At 45.7% G+C, this 26,911-nt stretch overlaps 1 protein-coding gene across 1 annotated transcript; it reads left to right on the top strand.

Moving 5' to 3' along the window:
• The first annotated feature begins 6,103 nt into the window (after positions 1–6,103).
• LOC129868415 (protein yippee-like 1) lies at positions 6,104–22,422 on the top strand. The gene is made up of 5 exons (XM_055942377.1): positions 6,104–6,287; positions 15,640–15,919; positions 18,376–18,419; positions 18,556–18,664; positions 19,162–22,422. The coding sequence occupies exons 2-5, from the start codon at positions 15,812–15,814 to the stop codon at positions 19,249–19,251; spliced, it is 351 nt and encodes a 116-aa protein (XP_055798352.1). The 5' UTR covers positions 6,104–6,287; positions 15,640–15,811; the 3' UTR covers positions 19,252–22,422.
• Positions 22,423–26,911: the final 4,489 nt, after the last annotated feature.

Here is a 26,911-nt window from a genome sequence, read left to right as displayed (position 1 = left end):
GGGTGCCAGGGGTCACAAAGCCAGAGTGGGTTGACGAGTTGGGCGGGCTAGTCAAGACTGCTTCGCTTGTCATGGAGAGGGGCTCCAGGCAACGTCGCAGTGTCAGCTCAACTCCTATTGTCTGCTGGGGTTGTGGCCAACCTGGCCACATTCAGCGGGAGTGTGGCAGATTCCCCCGTCACCAGGGAAACGACAACGGGTTCTCGCGCAGGGGGCAGCGCGGGCCCACCCCCCCGCCCCCGAACCCACTGTAAGCAAAGGAGGTACCCAGCAGCGCAGACAAGAGGGTGGGGACCTGCTCCCCCAGGGTGTAGCTGCCGCCGTGTTTCCTAGTCCGGTAGTTGTGGTGGGACGTACCACCGTTGGGGACTTCTGCAATGTCGTCGTCAAGGTAGAGGGGGTGGAATGTTTGGCCCTGGTCGACACGGGCTCTACAGTAACCCTGGTGAGACCAGACATACTACCTGTTGGGGTGCGGGTGGAGCCGACCCATGTCCAGCTACGGACTGTCACGGGGGAGCTAGCCCCCATGTTAGGGAAGTGTCAGCTATCTGTGACTGTGGGGGGAGAACTGTGGGGTGTCCGGTGTGGGTAGCAGCGGTGCAGGACCCCTGTATACTGGGAATGGACTTTTTGAAAAACTGTGGGGCTCAGTTGGACTTAGCGTCAGGTACTTTGAGGCTGTCGGGGGGGCCCACAGTGGGAATGTCGCCTTCGGGAGGGCCAGCAGGGGGCAGGGCTGTTCCTCCGTCTTCCTCCAAGCTTGCAGAAACTCCACCGGTCATCCCGGCTGCTCCCTTGGTCGTTGTGCCATCCCAGCAGCTGTCTCCGGCGGCGACGGCCTTCACTCCCCATCATGGTGCAAGCACAGGCAGCCCAGTAGCCCAAAACACACTGGCCCCTTCAACCCATCAGCCCGACGGGGGGAAGGAGGAAGCTATCGACGCCGTCGAGGCTGTGTGGCTGAAGAACTGTCAGGGTCTGGATGAGGGACAACAGAGACAGTTAAAGCAGCTGCTGTTGGACTTTAAAGATAGCTTCGCTTGGGGGGAAGATGAGGTAGGACAAACGCACCTAGTTCAGCACGAAATAGACACTGGGGACGCCCGACCCATTAAAATTCGGCCCCGTCGTATTCCCCTTGCCAGGAGGGAAGCAGCAGACACAGCTATTGTTGACATGTTGCGGGCTGATTTCATTGAGCCATCAGATAGCCCATGGTCCGCGCCGGTCGTCATGGTGCCTAAGAAAGGGGGTAAACTTAGGTTTTGTGTTGACTACAGGGGCCTAAATTCTGTCACCACTAAAGACTCTTATCCCCTACCGAGGATTGATGAGTCGCTAGACCACGTGAGAGGGTCCTCGTGGTTCTCCTCCCTTGATCTGCGCAGTGGCTACTGGCAGGTGCCCCTCTCGCCAGGGGCACGTGAAAAAACGGCCTTCTCCACAGATAGGGGCCATTGGCAGTTCAAGGTGCTGTGCTTCGGGCTCTGTAATGCTCCTGCCACCTTTGAGAGGCTCATGGACAGAGTGCTGGCGGGGGTTCCGAGAGACGAGTGTGTTGTGTACCTAGACGACATATTGGTGCACGGCACATCGTTTGAGGGGGCACTGGGGGCAATTAGGCGAGTGTTGGAGAGAATCTCGGGGGCGGGGCTAAAATTACATCCGGGAAAGTGCCATTTCATGCAAAGGGAGGTGGCGTTCCTGGGGCATCAGCTGGGTGGTGAGGGCATCAGCACGATGCCAGACAAAGTAGAGGCTGTGAGGGGGTGGCCAGTTCCAGGGGGAAAAAAAGAGGTTAAGAGCTTCCTGGGGCTGGCATCCTACTATCGTAGGTTTGTGAAGGGGTTTGCGGGGGTAGCGGCTCCTTTGAACCAGCTACTCAAGGAGGACACTGTTTTTCAGTGGACCGAAGAGCACCAGCGGGCGTTTGAGGCCCTCAAACGGGCCCTGATGGAGGCCCCTGTCCTGGCCTCACCAGACCCGAACCGTCCGTTCATCCTGGACACCGACGCAAGCAATGAGGGGTTGGGGGCTGTGCTGGCTCAGCGGGGTCCTGATGGGGAACACGTAGTAGCTTATTACAGCAGGACTTTTGATAAGGCTGAAAAACGCTACTGCGTGACAAGGAGAGAGCTTTTGGCTGTCGTGGCAGCAGTACGCCATTTCAAGTACTACCTGGGGGGCCTGCCGTTTGTGGTCCGGACGGATCACTCCGCCCTGCAGTGGCTTCTCTCCTTCAAGGAGCCAGAGGGTCAGATTGCCCGCTGGCTGGAGGAGCTACAACCCTACGACTTCCAGGTGGAGCACAGGGCCGGCCTTCGCCACAGCAATGCAGACGCCTTGTCCCGCCGCCCGTGTGCTGAGGATGGCTGTGGGTACTGCGCCAAACGGGTGGAGCGAGAGAGAGAACTGTGCAGGGAGGAGGGAGTCACCGCCACGGTGAGTCAGCTGAGTGTGACAGAGTGCCGGGAGCTTGAGGCTGTGGATGTTGGTGAGTGGAGGCGTCGCCAGGAGGAGGACGCAGAGCTGCGTCCTGTGCTGCGGTGGGTGGAAGAGAGAAGACGACCGCCGTGGGGGGACGTAGCCCCTCTATCACCAGTCACCAAAGGACTGTGGGCTAAATTCACAGTCCTTAGAGTGGCTGAGGGAGTGCTCCAGAGGGGGTGGAAAAAGCCAGCGACTGGAGAAATTACGTGGCAGGTAGTGGTGCCCAAAAGGCTGCAGGGGAGCGTGTTACAGCAGCTTCATGGGGGAGTAGGCGCAGGGCATTTTGGGGTCTCCAAAACGTTAAAGCGCATGCGTAAAGGCTTCTATTGGGCCAGGCACAGGAGGGATGTTGAGGACTTTTGTAGGCAGTGCGATGAGTGTGCTGCTAAAAAAGGACCTCCAGGTCAGTCACACGCCCTCCTACAACAATTCCCAGTAGGGGAGCCCATGGAGAGACTGGGGGTAGACATAGTAGGGCCGTTTCCAACCACAGACAGCGGTAACAGGTGGATTCTAACCGCTATGGACTACTTCACCAAGTGGCCGGAGGCTTACGCTCTCCCAGACCAGGAGGCGGGGACAGTAGCTGATGCGTTGGTGGGGGGAATAATCAGTCGGTTCGGGGTGCCACAGTCTATTCACAGCGACCAGGGGAGAAACTTCGAGTCACGGGTGTTCACAGAGTTGTGTAGACGGTTAGGTGCGGAGAAGACGCGCACTACTCCGCTTCACCCCCAGAGTGATGGGTTGGTGGAAAGATTCAACAGAACATTAGCACAGCAGCTGACCATCGTTACCTCAAAACACCAGAGAGATTGGGACACCCACTTACCGTTTATTCTTATGGCGTGTAGGTCGGCTGTTCAAGAATCGACTGCGTGCTCCCCAGCACTACTAATGTTAGGTCGTGAGTTGCGCACCCCAGCCGAACTGACGTTTGGCCACCCTCCTGATAGTGGCGACCGGGTTTTGCCTGGCCCGGACTATGTGTGTCGTCTGCAGAACCGGTTAGAAGCGGCTCACACCTTCGCAAGAGAGCAACTCGAGAACGCAGGGGTGCGCCAAAAGCGCCACTACGACTCGCGCGCTAGGGGGAGGCACTTTGGAGCGGGAGAATGTGTGTGGCTTCACAACCCCACGCGCAAGAAGGGGCGGTGCCCAAAGCTGGACAGTGCATGGGTGGGGCCGTGTCTGGTGATAGAGAGAGTGGGGGAGGTGACGTACCGGGTGGAGGTCCCTCCACGGAGCAGGAAGGTGGTGGTCCACCGGGATCGATTGGCACCCTACAGAGGGAGGAAAACGGTAGGGAATGGGAGTGAGGTCTCTGATGTGAGCCCACGGGAACAGTCTAACGAGGGGACTCTAGCGCAACCTGAGCCTGGGGAGGGGGCTGCTTCTTCGGAGGGCGCTGGAAATGACATTGGGGCAGAGGAGTGTTCTGGGGGTTCACCGGGGAGAGTCACGGGGAGGCCCAAGAGACTGATGCGACCTCCGGGTCGTTTTAAGGATTTTGTTGTGTAACCCTAGGGGCTAGGGTTTAGAAAGGGGGGGGCTATGTAACGACCCGGTATTGTGTTCTGTGTTTGTGGGTGTGTTATGGTTCTCATGGCTACTAGCAGGGGTTAAATATGTCAGGACAGATGGAAAGGTTGGGGGGGTATGATGGGTAATCCCGCGGGATTTGGAAATGCATAAAGAGGGATGAGTGTCTCATATCTCTCTCTTCTGTTCGGGCCTTGATCTGTTCCTATTAGAGTGACCTTAACTCAACATGTATAATTGTGTACGTTCGGCATTAGCGGCGTGGGCTGTGGCCTGAACAATAGCCCAGTTTAGGAATAAACCTGTGTTCTGACCTGTACACCTGGAGTCCGTCTCTTTTCTCTTTAATGACCCAGCCGGGTCATTACAATATATAAAATATGCACCCAAGACCCACTGAAGTCTTATCAGAAACGCGTTTTTTCGTTCTCAGTTTTTCATTTCCTTAAAACCAGTCAACCTGATGACATTTGGACATTTCGCACAGGACCAATCTGTTTTGGAGTTATTGTGTTTTCTCCCCAGTCCCTAAACGAAACAGACAACTTTACCGGTCTTAACTAGATTACTAATGCATTTGATCAGTATTCTAGTGACATTATTCTAGTGAGCACTACTTTATTTAGTCTTCTGGAACAAGAAGTTATGAAATAAGAGAAGCTGCATGTATCAAACTACGGTTGACAAACAATTGGCCTACCAATTGTCAGAAATTATAAGCATAAACTTGTCTAAATTAGGGGTGAACGTAGCCAGTAGTAAACTAATTATTATTGTTGTGGATCGAACTGCGCAGGTAGCCTACTTTTTTAATTGATTTGTTTGACAATCAGATGAAAAGATCACACAACCACAATGATATGCAAAACTGAGCCTGCGCAGACCGAAAAAACAACAGTAAACAGGATAAGATGTTTGTTTACATGCCACAGTATCCCGTCTTTAGATCTGCATATTCCGGGCATTTTATCGAGTTTCTCATAACCGGGATACAACATTTTTGAAGTTATTGTAAACGGGGTATGTTTGTCAACTCAAAAAAATAATAATTGAGTATCCGAATAATAACGGAATATTAGTATACATGTAAAGTGGTCACTGTCCCCGACCCCTCTAGCTGATTTCTGCCACGGAACTTGGTCATGGCTAGAAAGACTGCGGCTTTTGTCGAATTAACGTCAGCATTACCCACTAGATGTCGCAGTTAACCAGGTTCTCGAGTGTGGTGTGAGAATTCTCAACATGGGCCCCTAACAGAAAGTAATTATTTCTCCTGCAAAAGTATAAATAACGCTGTCATTTCCAATGCTTCGTATGTATATTTAGTCTTTCCTTAATTTTGTCCTTCAGTGCTGTATGTATGACATGGTCATGCATACTTCCAGCTTTTATTATAATGCTTAACATTAATATATGGTTCTGCAGGTACAAGGTTTGCTCTAATCAAATGTTATTTGTCACATGCGCCAAATATAACAAGTGTAGACCTGACCGTGAAATTCTTACTTACAAGTCCTTAACCAACAATGCAGTTCATGAAATAGAATTAAGAAAATATTTACTAAATAAACACGTAAAATAACAATTACGAGGCTATATACAGGGGGTGCCGGTACCAATGCAATGTGCGGGGATACAGGTTAGTCGAGGTAATTTATACACGTGGGTAGGGGTAAAGTGACTATACATAGATAATATACAGCGAGTAGCAGAAGTTTAAAAACATACACGTAAATGTATGTAGACCTATTTGCTTTTCTACCATGACTGTAATTATGGACAATATTGAAATTTGACCATGTTGTTTGGTAAATTGGTAGGCTAACGTTACTTACTGATGCGCAAAGTGTGCAAAGACCTTCTGTTTATGATCGCCAGTCATGTGGTTCACTACTGCGAAACGTACAGTAAGCACCTAATTTAGCGGGTGTAAAAGAAAGTAGGTACTTGATGCTCACGGCGCAACGATTGGTCAGCCACATTACCATCTGTAGCCAATGGGCACAATGTTGCTATGCTGTAATATTACATTGATTGGTTCCCTTGATTGTCAGTCTGCCCTAGACGGGGTACTGTCTTTGCTCATTTAAACCGTGCGCTCTACAGTTAGTATCCGATTAACATCCTCTGCTTATCGAGCCTTGAAATCAACGCGTAGAAGAAAACCCTCTAACGGAATGAGCAGGATTTGCAACACAAAGTTGTGATCTGCAAAGGACAAGAGGCGACGATTGAATTTTCTCTATCCAAAGGTATAGTCAATGCTTATTGTTATTGCACAACTGTACAGGTAGGTTTAAAACGGATTGCATCTTGTCCAAAAGTTCATAACGGGGCCTGAGAAAGGATTATAACTATTTTACAACAATTACACAATAACATTTCTGACCGACTATGCTTGGTGTATAACCTGCGGGTGTAGTTTATGATGCGAGTGGAATTGATGTCGAATGTCCGCAGTGGCACTGGATGAGCTGGTTTAGATTACACAAAGTTGGCAGTGGCGTATTCTGCACCACCGTTTCACTGTCGTCTACCCTAAAACTGTATGCGCGCGATGGAAGTGGAAGTTGCAAAGAGGAATGCGTTATAAAATTAAATGTCTTTGACTTGTTTTTGTTGACAGTTTTGTCCAATGTTGAAAATCATTTTTCATTACTTCTGCCATATTAATATAATTGACAGGCTTAAATTGGTTGTTTTAACAGCTATTCAAAATATTACCATCGTTTAGTGGTTGTATTATAATTCCTAATTCTATGGTTGTAACATTGTAACATCTAAGTCTTTGTCAAAGGTTCGACAATACCCGATGTCAATCTTTCCTATTGATTTTCAGTGACCTGATATCCTAGTGAGAGGGCTCTATCGTTTTTCTCCATTCCTACAACACCATACCAAAATAGTGAATACAGTTTTATGGTGGGCCACATAAACAGATGACAGCTGGTTCCCCTTGATTAGTCTCATAGATCTAATTTACTCTAAATCAGCATGACCAAGTTGGCAGAGAGGGAAAGGGTAACTATTTTTACCCACTGTAACATCTCTGTTCATTTGGACATTTCATTATCATCTGAGTGAGCAAAACAGCGCCCCTCTGTCTCTCTTACGTGTAGGCAATCTATCTGATATCTGGTCCAAACGAATATTACATTTTTGCCAGCCATAGCGAAGCCAGGGAGCATTTGGCCTCCCTTGACCAAAAAAATAGAACAGTATTTCCAATCAGCACTGAGCTAAACTGAGCGAGCTCAACTGAATGGTCCTGGCAGAAAAAAAAGTGTCAAAGGAAGCCGGCTTGGATTTGGCATCTATCCTATCAAATCGCTTTGAGAGCATATGTCATTAACAGAAAAAAATTGAATTGTTGCATCTAATTGCGTTATTGGCCTCCGGTGTCTAGCTAGCTAAAATTGTCCCTTTCCTAAATTAGCTATGGATGGAGATAGGGATTTGTAATTGTGGTTTTACTTGATTCTCCGTACTGGCCAATGATTATAATGGCGATTCTGATGCAACCATTAATTCATACATTGTTGTGCCCCTGGCCTGAGAGGATGGAAGTTCAATATGTAGCTAGATGTAGAAGGCTAATGTTAGCTAGCTAATGTTGCACATGAATGGAAGTTAGGCTAGCGAGCAAGCATTTTAACGACGTAGCCTAAGATTACAAAAAATAAAAGTGTGTACTGTGATAGCGTGATAGACATGAAAGAGAAGAGGATGGCATTGGTGTTTCTCTACAAGTAGGGTGCTTGGCTTCCCCATTGATTTTTACCTATGCACAGCTACTGCTTAGGTTCCTATTTAGTCATAACCTTAACTGGCAAATTAATATATCAACCACTTAATAGATAGTTTTAAAACCACCCAAATGAAGCTACCTATGGAACACAGCAGATGCATCACTTGATATTGTCAAGCGCTCAATGTTTGTCACCTCTTTCTTAGCCACTCAGTACTATGACAAAAAACAGCCTTTTAAATAATTGTAAGCATAAGCACAAAATCCTAGCGTTTGGCATGAAGTCAGTGCCAACATGTCGAGCAGTGCAAAAGAGTTATAGCTGTGTGGGAGTGTCGTTGTGCGCCCCAGGGCCTTCTGGGTAGGAGGCTTTCTCTCAGTCAGTCTGCATACGACTGGCTGTGTATGGCTAGACTGAGGTTAGTACGGTAGCTCACTTTGCCATTCAATCGCCACAACAGAGACTAGAAAAATCAGAGCATACAGGACAGGTATAATACAGTCAAGCTGGTGATACTCATAGTCAAGAATCTTACAATTCAACTTCCATTTCCCCTGAACAGCCTACAGTGTTGTATATTCAGTCAGTGTTTACTCCATACTTTGCATCTTGGTAGGGTCGTGTGAGGTAACGACGGTATAGTATACATACCCTAATGCGCATCACATATGCAACAGAACACTGTACAAGTCAATAGACCCCAACTGGATATGATATTAGTGTGTGTGTATCTTCTTCACCGCTTCATAGCATCTTGTGTGTGTAAAAAGAGTGCTATTCAAAGGACACTGCTGGGTCCTCAAATGGCAGTGAATCAATTCAGAGACCAGCTGTCTGCATTGGCCCTTTCATTCATCCAATGCTAATAAATGGAGGGAGAGAGCATGGCGGGGATGTTTACACCTTCTATCCAGCTGGTCACACCTATTTCCTGCCAGTCATTCACACCAGCTGGGACATTAGGAGAAAGTTCTACACCCCCTCCACACATTCAGGAGTTTGTCCTGTGTTGTGAAGGATGCGGTACATTCCATGTCTACGTTTTGAACAGGATCTGATTGACATGAAAATCCATGGTAATAATAGACTACCACCACATATCCACTGGGAATCATATCAAATGTTATTTGTCACATGCGCCGTAAACAACAGGTGTAGACTAACAGTGAAATGCATACTTACAGGCCCTTCCTAACAATGCAGAGAGAAAAATAATATAAAAAGTAATAAATACACAATGGTTAATGATAACTTGGCTATATACACAGTGTACCAATACTGAGTCAATGTGCAGGGCTACAAGGTAATTGAGATAGGTACTGTATAAAATCGAGCACACAGCCATGCAATCTCCATAGACAAACATCAGCAGTAGAAGGGCCCGTACTGAAGAGCTCAGTGACTTTCAACGTGGCACCATCATAGGATGCCACCTTTACAACAAGTCAATGTGTAAAATTTCTGCCCTGCTAAAGCTGCCCCTGTCAACTCTAAGGCCTGTTATTGTGAAGTGGAAACGTCTAGGAGCAACAATAGCTCAGCCGCGAAGTGGTATTTTATAATAATTTTTTATTAAACCTTTATTTAACTAGGCAAGTCATTTAAGAACAAATTCTTATTTTACAATGACGGCCAAACCCTCCGCTAACCCGGTCGATGCTGGGTCAATTGTGCGCCGCCCTATGGGACTCCCAATCACGGCTGGTTGTGATATAGCCCAGGATCAAACCAGGGTCTGTAGTGACGCCTCTAGCAGTGAGATGCAGTGCCTTAGACCGCTGCGCCACTCAGGAGCCTCATAAGCTCACAGAACGGGACTGCCGAGTGCTAAAGCGCGTAAAGTGTAAAAATCCTCTGTCCTCGGTTGCAACACTCACTATTGAGTTCCAAACTGCCTCTGGAAGCAACGTCAGCACAATAACTGTTCGTCGGGAGCTTTGTGAAATGGGTTTCCATGGCCGAGCAGCCGCACACAAGCGCAATGGCAAGCTTCTGTTGGAGTGGTGTAAAGCTCGCCGCCATTGGACTGGAGCAGTGGAAACGCGTTCTCTAGAGTGATGAATCGGGCTTCACCATCTGGCAATCAGATGGACAAATCTGGTTTTGGCGGATGCCAGGAGAACGCTGCCTGCTCCAATGCATAGTGCCAACTGTAAAGTTAGGTGTAGGAGGAATAATGGTCTGGGGCTGTTTTTCATGGTTCGGGCTAGGCCCCTTAGTTCCAGTGAAGGGAAATTTTAACGCTATAGCATACAATGACATTCTAGGATTCTGTGCGTCCAACTTTGTGGCATCAGTTTAGTGAAGGCCCTTTCCTGTTTCAGCATGATAAATCCCCTGTGCACAAATCGAGGTCCGTACAGAAATGGTTTGTTGAGATCGGTATGGAAGAACTTGACTGGCCTGCACAGAGCCCTGACTTCAACCTCATCAAACACCTTTGGGATGAATTGGAACGCCGACTGTGAGCCAGGCCTAATCGCCTAACATCAGTGCCCTAATCCTCTTGTGGCTGAATGGAAGCAAGTCCCTGCAGTAATGTTCCAACATCTAGTGGAAAGCCTTCCCAGAAGAGTGGAGGCTGTTATAGCAGCAAAGGGGGGACCAACTCCATATTAATGCCCATGATTTTGGAATGAGTAGTTCGATGGGCAGGTGTCCACATACCTTTGGCCATGTAGTGTAGGTAGGGTTAAAGTGAATAGGTAACAGGATAGATCAGGAGTAGGAACCCTGTTCCTGGAAGGGCCCAGGTACTACATGATTTTGTTCAAACTAGGCACCACACCTGACCAACTGAGCTAATTGATCAGTTCAGTGATTGCCTAAATTCAACACACCTGGTCTTTTCAGGTCGGTTAAAATAAAAATAGGAAGTGCCTGTGGCACTCCAGGATCAGGGTTAGCCTACCCCTGGGATAGATAATAAACAGTAGCTGCAGCATATGTGATGAGTGTGTGTGCTTGTGCATGGTGCGTGTTTCTATGTGTATGTAGTGTGTATTTCTATCAATGTGTGTGTGTGTGTGTGTGTGTATTGTGCATGTCAAAATGTGTGCAGGCCAATGTAGACCTACATGCATGTCAGTGTGTGTATCCATCCTCCGCAGACGTCATCGGCCAGCCATCCAGCCAGCCCTCAGTGGCCCAGCCCCTGTCTGTCTGGCCAGACTCTGTGCTCTGCTACTGAATGATGAGCGCTAGGTAGCCTAGCAGTGCTGAGTTACTGGGAGCCGTATGTGCAGTCTGGTGATGGAGTGGCTGGCCTACATACAGCAGCAGCATAGTCTGGCCATGTAGCTGTATACTGTCACACTCACAAGCACCTGACACCAGTACTACTGCTGCCACTGACCTGCTTCTCCCACTCTCTCCTTTATTTATTTATAATTTTATCATGTCTCTATCTTTCCCTCATCCTACTGCAGTCTTTCATTCTCTTTATTTCTCTCTACTCTAAATCAACTCAACTAAGTTGGCAGAGGGGGAATGGGTAGCTATCTTTACCCACAGTAACATCTCTGTTCCTTTGGACATTTCATTGTCATCTGACTTAAGGTCATTATGATGAAATAGCAACCTAACTGGCAAATAAATAAATCAACCACTTAATAGGTAGTTTTAAAACCACCCAAATGAAGCTACCTATGGAACACATCATAGAAGATGCATCACTTGATATTGTCAAGCACTCAATGTTTGTCATCTTTTCCTTAGCTATGTACCATGTCAAAAAAATGCCATTTCAACCTTTTAAATAATTGTAAGCGTATTCACAAAATCCTAGCGTTTGGCATGATGTCGAGCAGTGCAACAGAGATATAGCTGTGTGGGAGTGTTGTTGTGCGCCCCAGGGCCTTCTGAGTAGGAGGCTTTCTCAGTCAGTCTGCATACGAATGGCTGTGTATGGCTAGACTGAGGTTTGTACGCCATCACAGAGGCTGGAAAAATCTGAGCATAATGTCCCTAACACCAGTACTACTGCTGCCACTGACCTGGTTCTCCCACTCTCTCCTTTTATTTATTTATCATATTTTATCATGTCTCTATCTCTCTCTCAACTTATTGTTGTCTTTTATTCTCTTCTCTTTATTTATTTATTTCTCTCTGGTTTTCTTATTCTCTTTCTCTTCCTGCTGCTCTCTTGTACTTGTCACCATTTCTCTCTCCATCTCTGTCCTCGTTTCTCTCCATCTCTGTCCTCGTTTCTCTCTCCATCTCTGTCCTCGTTTCTCGCTCCATCTCTGTCCTCGTTTCTCTCTCCATCTCTGTCCTCGTTTCTCTCTCCATCTCTGTCCTCGTTTCTCTCCATCTCTGTCCTCGTTTCTCTCTCCATCTCTGTCCTCGTTTCTCTCTCCATCTCTGTCCTCGTTTCTCTCTCCATCTCTGTCCTCGTTTCTCTCTCCATCTCTGTCCTCGTTTCTCGCTCCATCTCTGTCCTCGTTTCTCGCTCCATCTCTGTCCTCGTTTCTCTCTCCATCTCTGTCCTCGTTTTCCCTGCCCTTTTTTAGATGATCTCTCTCCCTTTCATTCTCTTTTCCGACCCCTCTGTTTTCTCATGACCGTCACTCATGCCATGCCAGCCTCATCTCCATTCCCACGACACATGTGCCTTGTTTTAGCTAGTTGACTGAGCAAAACCTCACAAACACTAACAAATGTAACCTTAACTCAAAACTCTTCGTCAGTTTGCTAATGACAACATGTGCCAGAAAGCTGCGACAGCTGTCAGATCTTTATATCTCAAATGAATGATGCTGTTTCAACAGTCTCGCTCCTTCAAAATAATAACCATGTTTTTGGTAAGGTTCAGTCTCTACTCACTATAGCATTCTGGTTCCTTGGTGTCCTCCAGATCCAACATCTCTTTTGTTGTGCAAACGTGAAGGGCCCTGCCATTGACAGAGGACCATTTGCTGCAACCTCCACCAAGGCTAGTTCCTTTGTAATTCAATGGCGGCGATTTGGTTGCAGTCTGTAATCTCAATTTGAAAAGGGGGGATGAAGAGGGAGAGGGCCCTTCTCAGCTGGGGGTGTTCCTGGGTGATCTGAAATCATGAAGGACAATGGAGAACTTCCTTCTCCATGGAGAGGTGTCTCCTTCAGTGACTTGTGAATATTGGTCGGCGTCGCCGTCCTGTGTTGAATGTAGGTTTTAGATGTGGATTGGGAGAAGGAGGTGTCCTACCAGGCCAGACGGTGTGGGTGAGGGCGGTGGGGGGTGAAATGTCACTACATAGGGCCTATAGTAGATGAATCCAGTTCCTTCAATAAAAATTCTCTACATGGGATGGTTGGATGACTGGGGCTCATTGGTAGCCAGGCAGTCATTTCCAGACTATTTAAATAGTTGCTGGGTTGGTTTTTAGGCCTATTTGAAACGACTTCACCATGATAGCTTGTCATCTCTTATCTTTGCTGGCAGGCTGTATTTTGATATGTGCGTTTATTTTTAACCGCTTTGCTGGGGTGAAGGTAGAGCTGTTATCGAGGCTCCGTTAATGAACCGTGTCGAGGCTTGCTTTTGTTTTCATTGGTTTTGCCCAGAGGGAAGACATTAAGGATGGAGTCTGTCATTTGTGCTTGTTAGGGTAGAGAATAGCTAGTGATGCCTGCCCACACCGCATACACGCACGCACGCGTACGCACACACACACACACATAAACACGTGCAGTCTGTGTGAGGTGCTGCAGTTGTTGCCCACAGACAAAACTGACAATGTATGGGTTCTACAGCCCAGCCAACCTCTTTTTGTTTGGAGATGGGTGTCATTTCTCGGGCTGACATGGTTAGACTAAGCTATAAGTTATTGATTGGGGCTTCTGAATGGGCAGGATGGCAATGATTAGACAGGAGGTATCTATGGGCACAGTTCCTTTTTCATATCAATGGTGGTCACAGTAAATTAACGTTTGTAATCCCAAGCTTGATTCCGTCAAGAGGGGATGTGTGTTTATTTGAACAGGCTCGACTGATACAGCTAGCACCTTTAATCATTTGAGATTGCGCTTGACTGATTGATTGGCCATTTGGAATGGTACACACACACACACACAAACAAAGACACACACACAGTGTCAGCTCAGAGGTAACAGTGGGCCTTAGTGTCATGGCTGTTGTCACTTTGACTGGCCACCATGGCGGTGATCCTTGCCCAGAGAGAGAGAGATAGCTCAGCACTTCCATTCTTCTCTCAGAGGGTGGTGGGTGCCCCTACATATTGTGCCAGGCCCTAGGTCCTTAGTCAGCAGGCTTTACAGCAGGCTTACATGGCATGAGCCGCTTACCTAGCGCAAACTGCTGAGTAGGGATACAGGAGTGGGCATTCTGGACACCCTCTGTATGGCTAGTGTGCACTAACATTATAGCGCCCCTGTAAAGGGACCTCATAGGACAAAATATGGGCACGGCCATTGTTTATGTGGCCAGAGGGGCAAATGTGGTAGCCCTTCTTCACAGGATGGAATCATCCAAAGTCATCCCAAAAATGTTTCAAATTGGAAACCTTACATGAGTCTGAATTACGAGTCTGTCTGCTTCCTTCTTGCTGTTGTCTTGTAGTCAGGCCAGGTGAAATGTAGACCTATGAAAAAGCATGGCATGTTTTTATTTGTCAAGGGTAGTTGAAATGCTATTTTTCTATGAAGCAGACTACCTTTTTATCACGTTGCATGTCAAAGCACGCGGTTGTGACAAACGGTGTGATAAGTGGGTACAGTACAGCAGTAGTGTACCCTTCCTCAATTTCTGCTTGTCTGTTATCTCTTCAGAACTGGCTTTGCCACTTTAGCCTTTGTGGTGCTGATGTCACAACCCTCTGATCACAGCATCTAATCAATCGCCTGTGTGTGTGTGTGTGTGTGTGTGTGTGTGTGAGGCTAACCACTCTGCCATATGTTTGATTAGCTCAGCAAATCTTTCCTCTCATTCAATTAGCAAGGTAAAGATCTCTTCTTATCATGTTCTTTTTGCTTCACGGACAGTTCCTTTTCTCAATGTGCTTGGTATATTGACGTTGACCACTAAAAAACTATATTTTGGTATTTGTTTCATTAGTCCACTGATGATACAGTCCCAAAATGTTTTTAATGTCAGAAATTATGTTTTCAAGATATAGAACATTCAAAATGCAGAAAGGTTCACATATGACGTTATGTTTTAATTAGGCCTGTTTTAGAATTCAAAGCCACTGCTAACATTGTACAGGTGGATATCATTCCAGAGCTATTAAAAAGTGCAACACCAGCGAACATTGAAAAGTATTCTAAGAAAAACTGTTGTGAGATACGAGTACATAAAAAACACGATAATGTACATCAATGTTTACCATTTTGGTGCTGGAACAGTAGCAGGCCACTGAGGCCAGTAGAAGTAGCATTTTACTAGCTCCGCCACTACTGCATACACATCCTGTCCTACACACCTTTCCTTCCCTTAGCTCCTCTTTGTGGGTGTTTGGTTGCCGTAGTCTATAGACAACACGCATACATTTAGCTACACACTCCTGGACACTTCCATACATTTAGCTACACACTCCTGATGGAGAGCATTGTATTGAATTGTGTAATAATTCACAAACACTTTCCACCATGCTTTAATGAGAGAGAGCCTCAAGTAAGACTTGTTGGAAAGATTGAGTCAATGAACTGGCGTTTTTCAAAAGGATTTTCCCACTCCGTGGAGTGTGTGTAGGTCTGGATCATTTTGTCTGTGTGCGTGCACATGTGTGCGTTTATGCATGTGTGTAATATTAATATTTGGCATTCTCAACACAAAATATTGCTGTACCTTCACGATAAACATGATCTGTCATCGTGGATCCATATTAAAGTGTGTGCCCCCCCCCCCCCCCAGGTGTGTGCCTCCCACCCCGCGCCCCACCACGGCCCTCACCTGTGTGTTGCGGTGCTTCCCCTGTGAGCCGTCCTGGGCCGGCAGCCCCTTCCTGCACCGCCCCCATACTTCGCCCAGCAACAGCAACGCCGTCGCCCCTGAAACCGTCGCTGTCTCCCAGGCAACTGTCATCATGACGCGCTCCAAGACCTTCCAGGCCTACCTGCCCAACTGCCACCGTACCTACAGCTGCATCCACTGTCGAGCGCACCTGGCCAACCATGACGAGCTCATCTCCAAGGTAGGCTTTTTCGACAAGCACAAAAAAGTTTAAATACATTTGTGAATAGGGCAGCTACGTCATGTGTATGAAGCTGCATAGCAGAGGAGCTGCAGGCCAGTTGTAGTTAAACCCCATATTTTAACAGCTGTAAATCCTTATGCTGGCACACTTCCTAGCATCTACTGCAGGGCCTCAGTGTGTGTTTGTGTGTGTGTGTGTGTGTGTGTGTGGTTGCATTTGACCAAGAATAGATTCTGTCTCAATGTGATTGCTTCCATTTGCTCATTTGCTTACGATAACATTGGACATTCGTCGTGTTGCACCAGGTTGGCCCGGGTTCACTTTATTCCACCAGTTGTTGTGGTCATTAACACAGTAACGGCCCTGAATTACTTAACACATGTCAGGATCAAGGAAAAGCCCTTAATCCATTTAGCTTTGTGTGCAACTGCAAGAGAGAAATAACGAAGGAAATGAGAGCGAGATCAAACCATAAAAGAGAGGTCATCATATTACTGTCACCTCCTGGAACTCTCTAGACTAGAGCATCATGGGTAATATTCCCGGGTGGATGGAGAAGCCAGGCCACAAAGCTCCCTAATACAGACACACACATCTTTTCTTAGACACACTAGTGGGCTTTTAGTGTAAGCCAGCAGCACATCAAAGCAGATTGACTGTGTTCACTCTGCAAACACACAGTTTCCATGGAAGCAGCATGTTTTTATGTCAGACTAAAATAAAGAGGGCAATGATTGTATGTGTGTGTGGGTGGATGATTTTGTGTGTAATGTGTGTCTGTGTGTGAGAAAGCCAGAGAGAGTGAGAAAAGAAAGGAGAGTTTGTAGGAGTAAATGTGTGCATGTGTGTGCGTGTTAAACCATAGAGGCTTCATGTTTATCGACAATATATTAGATCGCATGGAACATAGCCACAACACAGCTCCACACCAAACACAGCACAGCTCCACGCCACCCCATACATGACACTACACCACACACCACAGTACCACATCAGCTCTGTCATATCCAAAGCGACTTACAGTCATGCGTACATACATTTTATGGGTGGTCCTGGCCTGGGAATCAAACCCACTATCCTGCCGTTGCAAAGCGCCATGCTCTAGCAACTGAGCTACATAGGACCACCCCATACCATATAGCTCCATCCCCCACACTACACCACAGAGATCCATCCCCCCACCATACACACCACACAGATCCACCCAGGCTTCTGGTGGCTACGGAGCTACACACGTCACAGTGCGACACACACTACCAGCTTGGGAAAAGCAGCCAATCGTAAAGCCTTCTCCCTCAGGGCTGTTTTTTCTATGGCCATATGGTAGAGCAGAACTCTGACTCGGCCTATCAAAAGGCTTGTGACTCCTGGGAACTCCTTTGTCGTTGTTGAAAATACTTTGTCGTTAAAAGCTTGAATTGATATAGGTTAAAGGTATGTATGGTACATACCATATAAGTGGATAGGTAGGTACGTACGGTATAGGTAGGTATGTACTGTACATACCATATAAGTGGATAGGTAGGTACATACGGTATAGGTAGGTATGTACGGTACATACCATATAAGTGGATAGGTAGGTACGTACGGTATAGGTAGGTATGTACGGTACATACCATATAAGTGGATAGGTAGGTACGTACTGTATAGGTAGGTATGTACGGTACATACCATATAAGTAGATAGGTAGGTACGTACGGTATAGGTAGGTATGTACGGTACATACCATATAAGTGGATAGGTAGGTACGTACGGTATAGGTAGGTATGTACGGTACATACCATATAAGTGGATAGGTAGGTACGTACGGTATAGGTAGGTATGTACGGTACATACCATATAAGTGGATAGGTAGGTACGTACGGTATAGGTAGGTATGTACGGTACATACCATATAAGTGGATAGGTAGGTACGTACGGTATAGGTAGGTATGTACGGTACATACCATATAAGTGGATAGGTAGGTACGTACGGTATAGGTAGGTATGTACGGTACATACCATATAAGTGGATAGGTAGGTACGTACGGTATAGGTAGGTATGTACGGTACATACCATATAAGTGGATAGGTAGGTACGTACGGTATAGGTAGGTATGTACGGTACATACCATATAAGTGGATAGGTAGGTACGTACGGTATAGGTAGGTATGTACGGTACATACCATATAAGTGGATAGGTAGGTATGTACGGTATAGGTAGGTATGTACGGTACATACCATATAAGTGGAAAAACAATACCATGTTAGCATATCATTGAGATGTTTTTAATGGGATAGAGAATGGGATACCTTCGTTTTAGGAACGTGAGTGATGCCATGTGTCTGCCTTGATGCTAGCATCGCTGTGTAAAACAGGTGGAAAAAAACAACAGACCATTAATGTCTACTCCCGTGAAAGGATTGTGACTTTTCTCATCCTGTTCTCCCTCTCTCTTTGTCTCTCATCCAGTCCTTCCAAGGAAGTCAAGGTCGAGCTTACCTCTTCAACTCAGTGTAAGTACCTGAGCCTATTTTTTATTATTCCCCAAATCAAACCCCCATTTTATCACTTTATCACACCCTCTCTATTTTTTACATTTTATTTTCTTCATTTCTCCATTTCTCACACTCCTCTTGCTCTCCGTCTCAGGGTGAACGTGGGGTGTGGACCAGCAGAAGAGAGGGTTCTGTTGACAGGGCTTCACGCGGTGGCTGATATCTACTGTGAAAACTGTAAAACCACGCTGGGCTGGAAATACGTAAGTAGCTAATTACATAGGAATCCCCACAAACAGATCTCTAGACATGCAGGTGTATAACACATCTATAGACATGATAAACAAATGCTCCACATTGCTGGTGTCCCTGGCTTCACTTTGTGGGCTAACTCTGTGGGTGTGTGGAGGTCAGTGAGAGAGACCTGGATGGTATGTGGCCTTGTAGTGTTTTATGGTGTTGCCATCTGTGTGATGTTATTAATATCCTCCACGAGGCCTAATGCTCCAGCACTGTCAAAGGGCCAAAAGTGCTGCTGCTGATCTAGTACACCCATCAACAGGGGGATGATAAGCACACAAACACACACACTCTCACCCATGCATATGCACATACAAGCACTCTACGTAACACGCACACTACGTATTCTATTAGGATTACGTATAAAATAACAAGAAAGGGAGATTACCCCAGATAGAAAATCACACTGTTCACATTCACAACAATGCTCCAGTGTGTGTCTCGCTCTTTCTCTCTGCAGGAGCATGCCTTTGAGAGCAGTCAGAAGTACAAGGAGGGGAAGTTCATTATCGAGCTGGCCCACATGATCAAGGACAATGGCTGGGACTGAGGGGGCTGACCTCCCCCCTAAGGTTTACTGCTAGCTCATCCACATGACCCTATTCACCTGACACACAGCTCATGTACTCCCACGATACACAGGTGTAAGGGTGTGTGTGCGCGAGTGTGCGTGCATGTGTGTTTACCAGAATGATAATCTCCAGTCTAAAGCATATACAGATATGCACAAACACACACACACACACAGTTGCACAGAGACGTGTGTTTGTATTCACTCTGCATGCTGAAGCTTGTTCCAGGCCTCAGGGTGGACAGGAGCCCACAGGTTAAGGGTTATACGTCATAGGTTATGGTCTCTCTGGGGGATGAATGAGATGAACAATGACCTTGGTAATGGACAGACAAGAATGGACCCCTCCAACCCCCCCAAGACCCACTAACCCTACAATGAGGTGAAATTCTGTTCAACATTCCGTTTTTTACCTGCAATCACCCTCACTACCCTACATGGATCCTTCCACATGAATGCATTTTTTGGTTACTATGTTTCAATGGACTCCATTGAATTAGGAATTGGAATAATTTTATAGGATCTCTATGATGGGCAGACTCATGGAAGACACCAACCAACCAGAAATCACCAGACTTCTTGAAGCCTGAAATCGTCCAAAACTCCTTTCAACCAAATCAGCACCTTTTCGTTCGGGATTGAGTTTGAAACAGATTGTCATAAATCTAAAACTGCTTGATTGTTCATCTGAAAAAAAATCTTTGTTGTTCTTAGTTTTTTTATTCGAGCATGTGTTTAAGCTATGGATGTATTTGTTCATTTATTTGGTTTTGTTTGGGGACAATCCCCTTTTCCCCCCTTGTTAAAAGGTAGTAGCTTTGTTGGTTCCCCCCTCACTTCCAATGGTAGCAATCTTAAAAATGAGGTGTCATTCAAGTTGTCATCCCTTTGCCGATCTGAGTGTGCTATTACCAACCTCTGTGAATGTTTTAGTAATGGCAGTGTGTGCGAGGAACCCAGAGTGCACAAGGTTTACATGTCAACTGGGTAAAGAGACCGGGGGGGAAAATGTAGCACCCATAGCTCTTTTCAGTCTCAAAGCAATGCAGACATAAAGTTGATGCAAACTGATGAGGAAATTAGGCATGTGGAGTGCCCCTTTCCTAGACGCTGATCTGAAGTTAGTGTTGTGTCACCCCCCATCCCCCCAGAGGTTAAGGTTAGGATATGGAGAGGGAAAGCTGATCCTAGAGCTGTTTATAAGGGCAACTTCTAACAGGCACCTCACAAGGACTGATGGTTGTGAACTGGTGGTTCTCTGTTTACCTCGGTCTGCATCCTGCACTGCCTCCTCGCTTATTTGTTTTGTTGTTGATTTTGATTTGATAAGATTTGAGAATTACGACTTTTAAAATGTACTTTCTACGGTCTGGAACAGGAGAACCAATCGAAAGCCACAGAATACCCAATCAGAGGGTGCCACACGTCCCAGCACAACAACCAAAGACTCCCATCAACAATAAGTTGACCAAACAATGGACCTTGTGGTTGATTGCTTGTATCAGGAAGTTGCCGAATGAAAGATTGTGATTGGCCGAGAGCCACTGTCAAACCTTGGCCTTTCTCTGTGAGATAATGCATTGTTTGGTTGCGACAATTACAATGTTAATACCTGTATATTCACAATGAACATATGCATTATTATATAACGATAAACAGTATTACACCATGTAAATAGCCATATTCAATGTTTTATTTATTCAATTGATGATTATTTTAGTCTATGCTCTGCTGTCTGTCTTGGGGCCCCTTGTGGGACAGTTAGATTTCCTACTTTTTTACTATTTGGATAGAAAAAAATAAGAAAAAAAGTATTTTGCAAAGGAAGGAAAATTGATGGCAATATATGGAGACTCAATAAAGATTCTCATTTGATCGATCTGAAACAGAGGCCAAAGTATGTTTTATACTCACCTGGTTGCTAGTCTTGTACTTTAGCCAACCTCTTTGCCTTTTGAGATGAAAACAACCACAGGTAGCCTAGTGGTTAGAGCGTTGAGCCAGTAGCTGAATGTTTGCTGAATGAAATGCCCGAGCTGACAAGGTAAAAATCTGTCGTTCTGCCCCTGAACAAGGCAGTTAACCCACTGTTCGCCGGTAGGCCGTCATTTGTTCTTAAAACTGACTTGCCTGGTTAAATAAAATAAATAAAAAACACAAATGAGCTGGCTAAAACAGAAAGAGATCTAGCAACCAGGGTCATTGTAGTGTACATACAGTGCCTTCAGAAAGTATTCATACCCCTTGACTTATTCCACATTTTGTTGTCTTAACCTGGATTCAAAATGGATTAAATATGTGTTTCTTCACCCATATATACACATATACACAATACCCCATCATGACATTTGAAAACATGTTTTTAGAAATGTTTGCACATTTATTGAAAATTAAATACAGAAAGATCTAATTTACATAAGTGAGTCAATACATGTTAGAATCACCTTTGGCAGCGATTACAGCCGAGAGTCTTTTGGGGTAAGTCACTAAGAGCTTTGCACACCTGGATTGTACAATATTTGCAAATTATTATTTTTAAAATTCTTCAAACTCTGTCAAGTTGGTAGTTGATAATTGCTTGACAGCCATTTTCAAGTCTTGCCATAGATTTCCAAGCCCATTTAAGTCAATACTGTAACTAGGCCACTCAGGTACATTCAATGTCGTCTTGGTAAGCAAATCCAGTGTATATTTGTGTTTTAGGTTACTGTCCTGCTGAAAGGTGAATTTGTCTTCCAGTGTCTGTTGGAAAGCAGACTGAAGAAGGTTTTCCTCTAGGATTTTACCTGTGATTAGCTTTTTTCTGTTTCTTTTTATACAAAAAAACATCTTAATCCTTGCTGATGACAAGCATACCAATAACATGATGCAGCCACCACCATGCTTGAAAATATGAAGTGATATTCAGTGATGTCTTGTTGGATTTGCCCCAAACATAAGGCTTTGTATTCAGAACATAAAGTTCCTTTCTTTGCCACATTTTTTGCAGTTTTACTTTAGTGCCTTATTGCAAACAGGATGCATGTTTTGGAATATTTCTGTACACGCTAACTTCTTTTCACTCTGTCATTTAGGTTAGTATCGTGGAGTAACTACAATGTTATTGATGCATCCTCACAGCCATTAAACTCTGTAACTGTTTTAAAGTCACCATTTGCCTCATGGTGAAATCCCAGAGCTGTTTCCTTCCTCTCCGGCAACTTAGTTAGGAAGGACGCCGGTATCTTGTATGTGAATGGGTGTATTAATACACCATCCAAAGCGTAATTAATAACTTCACCAAGCTCAAAGGGATATTCAATGTCTGCTTTTTTTCTTTTACCCACCTAACAATAGGTGCCCTTTGCGAGGCATTGGAAAACTTCCCTGGTCTTTGTGGTTGAATCTGTCTTTGAAATTCAGTGCTCAACTGAGGGGCCTACATATAATTGTATGTGTGGGGTACAGAGATTAGGTAGTCATTCAAAAATCATGGTAAAGACTATTATTGCACAAAGAGTGAGTCCACGCAACTTATAATGTGACTTGTTAAGCACATAAAATTAAAATAACAAAGGGGTTAAATACCTATTAACTGAAAACATTTCAGCTGTTCATTTTTTATTAATTTGTTTAAAAAAACAATGGGCCTCCCGGGTGGCACGGTGGTCTAAGACGCTGCATCGCAGTGCTAGCTGTGCCACTAGAGATTCTGGGTTTGAGTCCAGGCTCTGTCGCAGCCGGCCGTGACCAGGAGACCCATGGGGCAGCGCACAATTGGCCCAGCATCGTCCGGGTTAGGGGAGGGTTTGGCCGACAGGGATGTCCTTGTTCCATCGCACACTAGCGGCTCCTGTGGCGAGCCAGGCGCAGTGCACGCTGACAAGGTCGCCAAGTGTACGTTGTTTCCTCCAACCCATTGGTGCTGCTGGCTTCCGGGTTAAATGGGCATTGTGTCAAGAAGCAGTGTGGCTTGGTTGGGTTGTTTTTCGGAAGATGCACAGCTCTCGACCTTCGCCTCTCCCAGGTCCGTTGCAGCGAGTTGCAGCGATGAGACAAGACTGTAACTACCAATTTGATACCATGAAATTGGGGAGAAAAAGGGATTAAAAATATATTTTTTAAATAATGAATAGAATATAATAATATAAAAATCTAAAAGCATTATTCGACTGACATTATGGGGTATTGTGTGTAGGCCAGTGACATAAAATATAAATGTAATCCATTTTAAATTCAGGCTGTAACACAACAAAATTTGGAAAAGGGGTGTGAATACTTTCTGAAGCCACTGTATGCTTTGACTTTCCAGCTGCTAGGATAGCACCATTAAGATGGATTTCAGAGAAACTTGCATAACTGACAACTGTTCATGCATGCATTTATTATCCCATGAGACAAAATAATTTGTCCCAACATCTGCTGGACTCTCTAAGGCTGGTACATAATGTGTAAAAATAGATGCAGTTAGACATTTTGTACATTGGATGTCTGAAGAGGGTATTAGCCTCAGCTGGTTATCATCACCGGGCTCTCGGATGTGCCCGGACCTCCTGCTCTATTTCAATAGCAGCAGATGGTGGGACAGGGTCTCCTAGCAACTGGGTTTCAGGGGCAACAGTATGAATGGTTGGCATTAGTGTTCCCTGACTGGTACTCTGCATCATGGTACAATGCCACAGTAAAATTCTGGGTTGCCATCCCTCCCTAATATACACTGCTAAAAAAAATAAAAGGGAATACTAAAATAACACATCCTAGATCTGAATGAATGAAATATTCTCATGAAATACTTTTTTCTTTACATAGTTGAATGTGCTGACAACAAAATCACACAAAAATTATCAATGGAAATCAAATGTATCAACCCATGGAGGTCTGGATTTGGAGTTACACTCAAAATTAAAGTGGAAAACCACACTACAGGCTGATCCAACTTTGATGTAATGTCCTTAAAACAAGTCAAAATGAGGCTCAGTAGTGTGTGTGGCCTCCACGTGCCTGTATGACTTCCCTACAACGCCTGGGCATGCTCCTGATGAGGTGGCGGATGGTCTCCTGAGGGATCTCCTCCCAGACCTGGACTAAAGCATCCACCAACTCCTGGACAGTCTGTGGTGCAACGTGGCGTTGGTGGATGGAGCGAGACATGATGTCCCAGATGTGCTCAATTGGATTCAGGTCTGGGGAACGGGCGGGCCAGTCCATAGCATCAATGCCTTCCTCTTGCAGGAACTGCTGACACACTCCAGCCACATGAGGTCTAGCATTGTCTTGCATTAGGAGGAACCCAGGGCCAACCGCACCAGCATATGGTCTCACAAGGGGTCTGAGGATCTCATCTCGGTACCTAATGGCAGTCAGGCTACCTCTGGCGAGCACATGGAGGGCTGTGCGGCCCCCCAAAGAAATGCCACCCCACACCATGACTGACCCACCGCCAAACCGGTCATGCTGGAGGATGTTGCAGGCAGCAGAACATTCTCCACGGCGTCTCCAGACTCTGTGACGTCTGTCACATGTGCTCAGTGTGAACCTGCTTTCATCTGTGAAGAGCACAGGGCGCCAGTGGCGAATTTGCCAATCTTGGTGTTCTCTGGCAAATGCCAAACGTCCTGCACGGTGTTGGGCTGTAAGCACAACCCCCACCTGTGGACGTCGGGCCCTCATACCACCCTCATGGAGTCTGTTTCTGACCGTTTGAGCAGACACATGCACATTTGTGGCCTGCTGGAGGTCATTTTGCAGGGCTCTGGCAGTGCTCCTCCTTGCACAAAGGCAGAGGTAGCGGACCTGCTGCTGGGTTGTTGCCCTCCTACGGCCTCCTCCACGTCTCCTGATGTACTGGCCTGTCTCCTGGTAGCGCCTCCATGCTCTGGACACTACGCTGACAGACACAGCAAACCTTCTTGCCACAGCTCGCATTGATGTGCCATCCTGGATGAGCTGCACTACCTGAGCCACTTGTGTGGGTTGTAGACTCCGTCTCATGCTACCACTAGAGTGAAAGCACCGCCAGCATTCAAAAGTGACCAAAACATCAGCCAGGAAGCATAGGAACTGAGAAGTGGTCTGTGGTCACCACATGCAGAACCACTCCTTTATTGGAGGTGTCTTGCTAATTGCCTATAATTTCCACCTGTTGTCTATTCCATTTGCACAACAGCATGTGAAATTTATTGTCAATCAGTATTGCTTCCTAAGTGGACAGTTTGATTTCACAGAAGTGTGATTGACTTGGAGTTACATTGTGTTGTTTAAGTGTTCCCTTTATTTTTTTGAGCAGTGTATTATTTTGCGTGGTTTTATTAGGGATAGAAATGTTTAGTTGGGATATGTGTGCCAAGATAAGAGCATTGAAAGCAATGGAAGAGAAGCATTAAAGTTTGAGTTGCATGTGAATATTAAATTACAGGGCAGTTGTTGTAATGTTAGCATCACACATTCAAATTTAACTTATTTGATACAGTATTTCACATTCAGCTATGTAGCAGTGGAACAGGGTTACTAAAATACCCGACCCCACTAGCTAACCACTACATCAACAAACATTTAATCTACAATGAACAAAAAGATAAAGGCAACAGGTAAAGTGTTGGTTCCATGTTTCATGAGCTGAAAAAAAAAAAATAACAGAAATTTTCCATATGCACAAAAAGCTTATTTCTCTAAAATGTTTTGCACTTGGCTCCTTTGCCAAGATAATCCATCCACCTGACAGGTGTGGCATATCAAGAAGCTGATTAAACGGCATGATCATTGCACAGGTGCACCTTGTGCTGGCGACAATAAAAGGTAACTTTAAAATGTGCAGTTTTGTCACACAACACAATGCCATAGATGTCTTAAGTTTTGAGGGAGCGTGCAATTAGCATTATGCCTGCAGGAATGCCCAACAGAGCTGTTGCCAGAGAATTGAATGTTCATTTAAATACCATAATCTGCGGTGCTAAGGAGTATTTCTGTCTGTAATACGCCCTAATACGCCAGGCCCAGCCAGTCTCTTAGACCCAAAGCCATAACATTATTTGCTATAGATAGGGCCATTGTACATGACTCTGAATGCACAGTGCTGGCCTTGTCACATACTCCTCCTGTATGAGAGTCCTTCATGAACAGTGAGCAGCGTTTCCTCTCTCCTGCAGCTGCTGCTCCATTTTCTTTGGTCCTGGCCTCAGGAACCACATGCTCTATTTAGTCTGCGGGCCCAATGGGTGTGGAGTGGAGTTTTTGGAAAGAGTGAACATATGTATGAAAGGGATTTGCTTGGGGGACGGGGGTTAGGGGGGATACACTTGTAATTCAGTACAGCCCAGTAGAGCCTTAAGGTGTCTGTGTGTCTTCTTTAATTAGCAGTGGTGAGTGGTTTTGACATTGTGTATGTGTGTTTGTAAAGCTGTAATTAGACATGTGTGAGACTGGATACTGGTTGAGGCTGGGTTGGGTGGTGGGTTAGGGTGGGACGCTCATAGTGGTTGCGGATCGAAGAAAGAGTGGTTAGCGCTGGAAGACTCAGAGTTATTACTTTGACCCGCAGTTGCTAAAAATAACAGAGCCCTATACAGCTTTCCCTCCCAGCCACACACACTTCCTTGTGTGTTTAAACAGCAACTTAAAAGACACACAAACACCATACAAGACATACACTGTCACACACATA

This window comes from Salvelinus fontinalis, chromosome 13 (assembly GCF_029448725.1).
Source record: "Salvelinus fontinalis isolate EN_2023a chromosome 13, ASM2944872v1, whole genome shotgun sequence".
In the NCBI taxonomy this organism is placed as follows: Eukaryota; Metazoa; Chordata; class Actinopteri; order Salmoniformes; family Salmonidae; genus Salvelinus; species Salvelinus fontinalis.
This window is presented reverse-complemented; position numbering and strand designations above follow the sequence as displayed.

Coding starts and splice junctions, on each gene's coding strand:
- LOC129868415 (XM_055942377.1), top strand. CDS start 15,812: ATGACGCGCTCCAAGACCTTCCAGGCCTACCTGCCCAACTGCCACCGT. Junction 15,920..18,375: donor ATGACGAGCTCATCTCCAAG/GTAGGCTTTTTC, acceptor TCTCTCATCCAG/TCCTTCCAAGGAAGTCAAGG. Junction 18,420..18,555: donor GCTTACCTCTTCAACTCAGT/GTAAGTACCTGA, acceptor TCTCCGTCTCAG/GGTGAACGTGGGGTGTGGAC.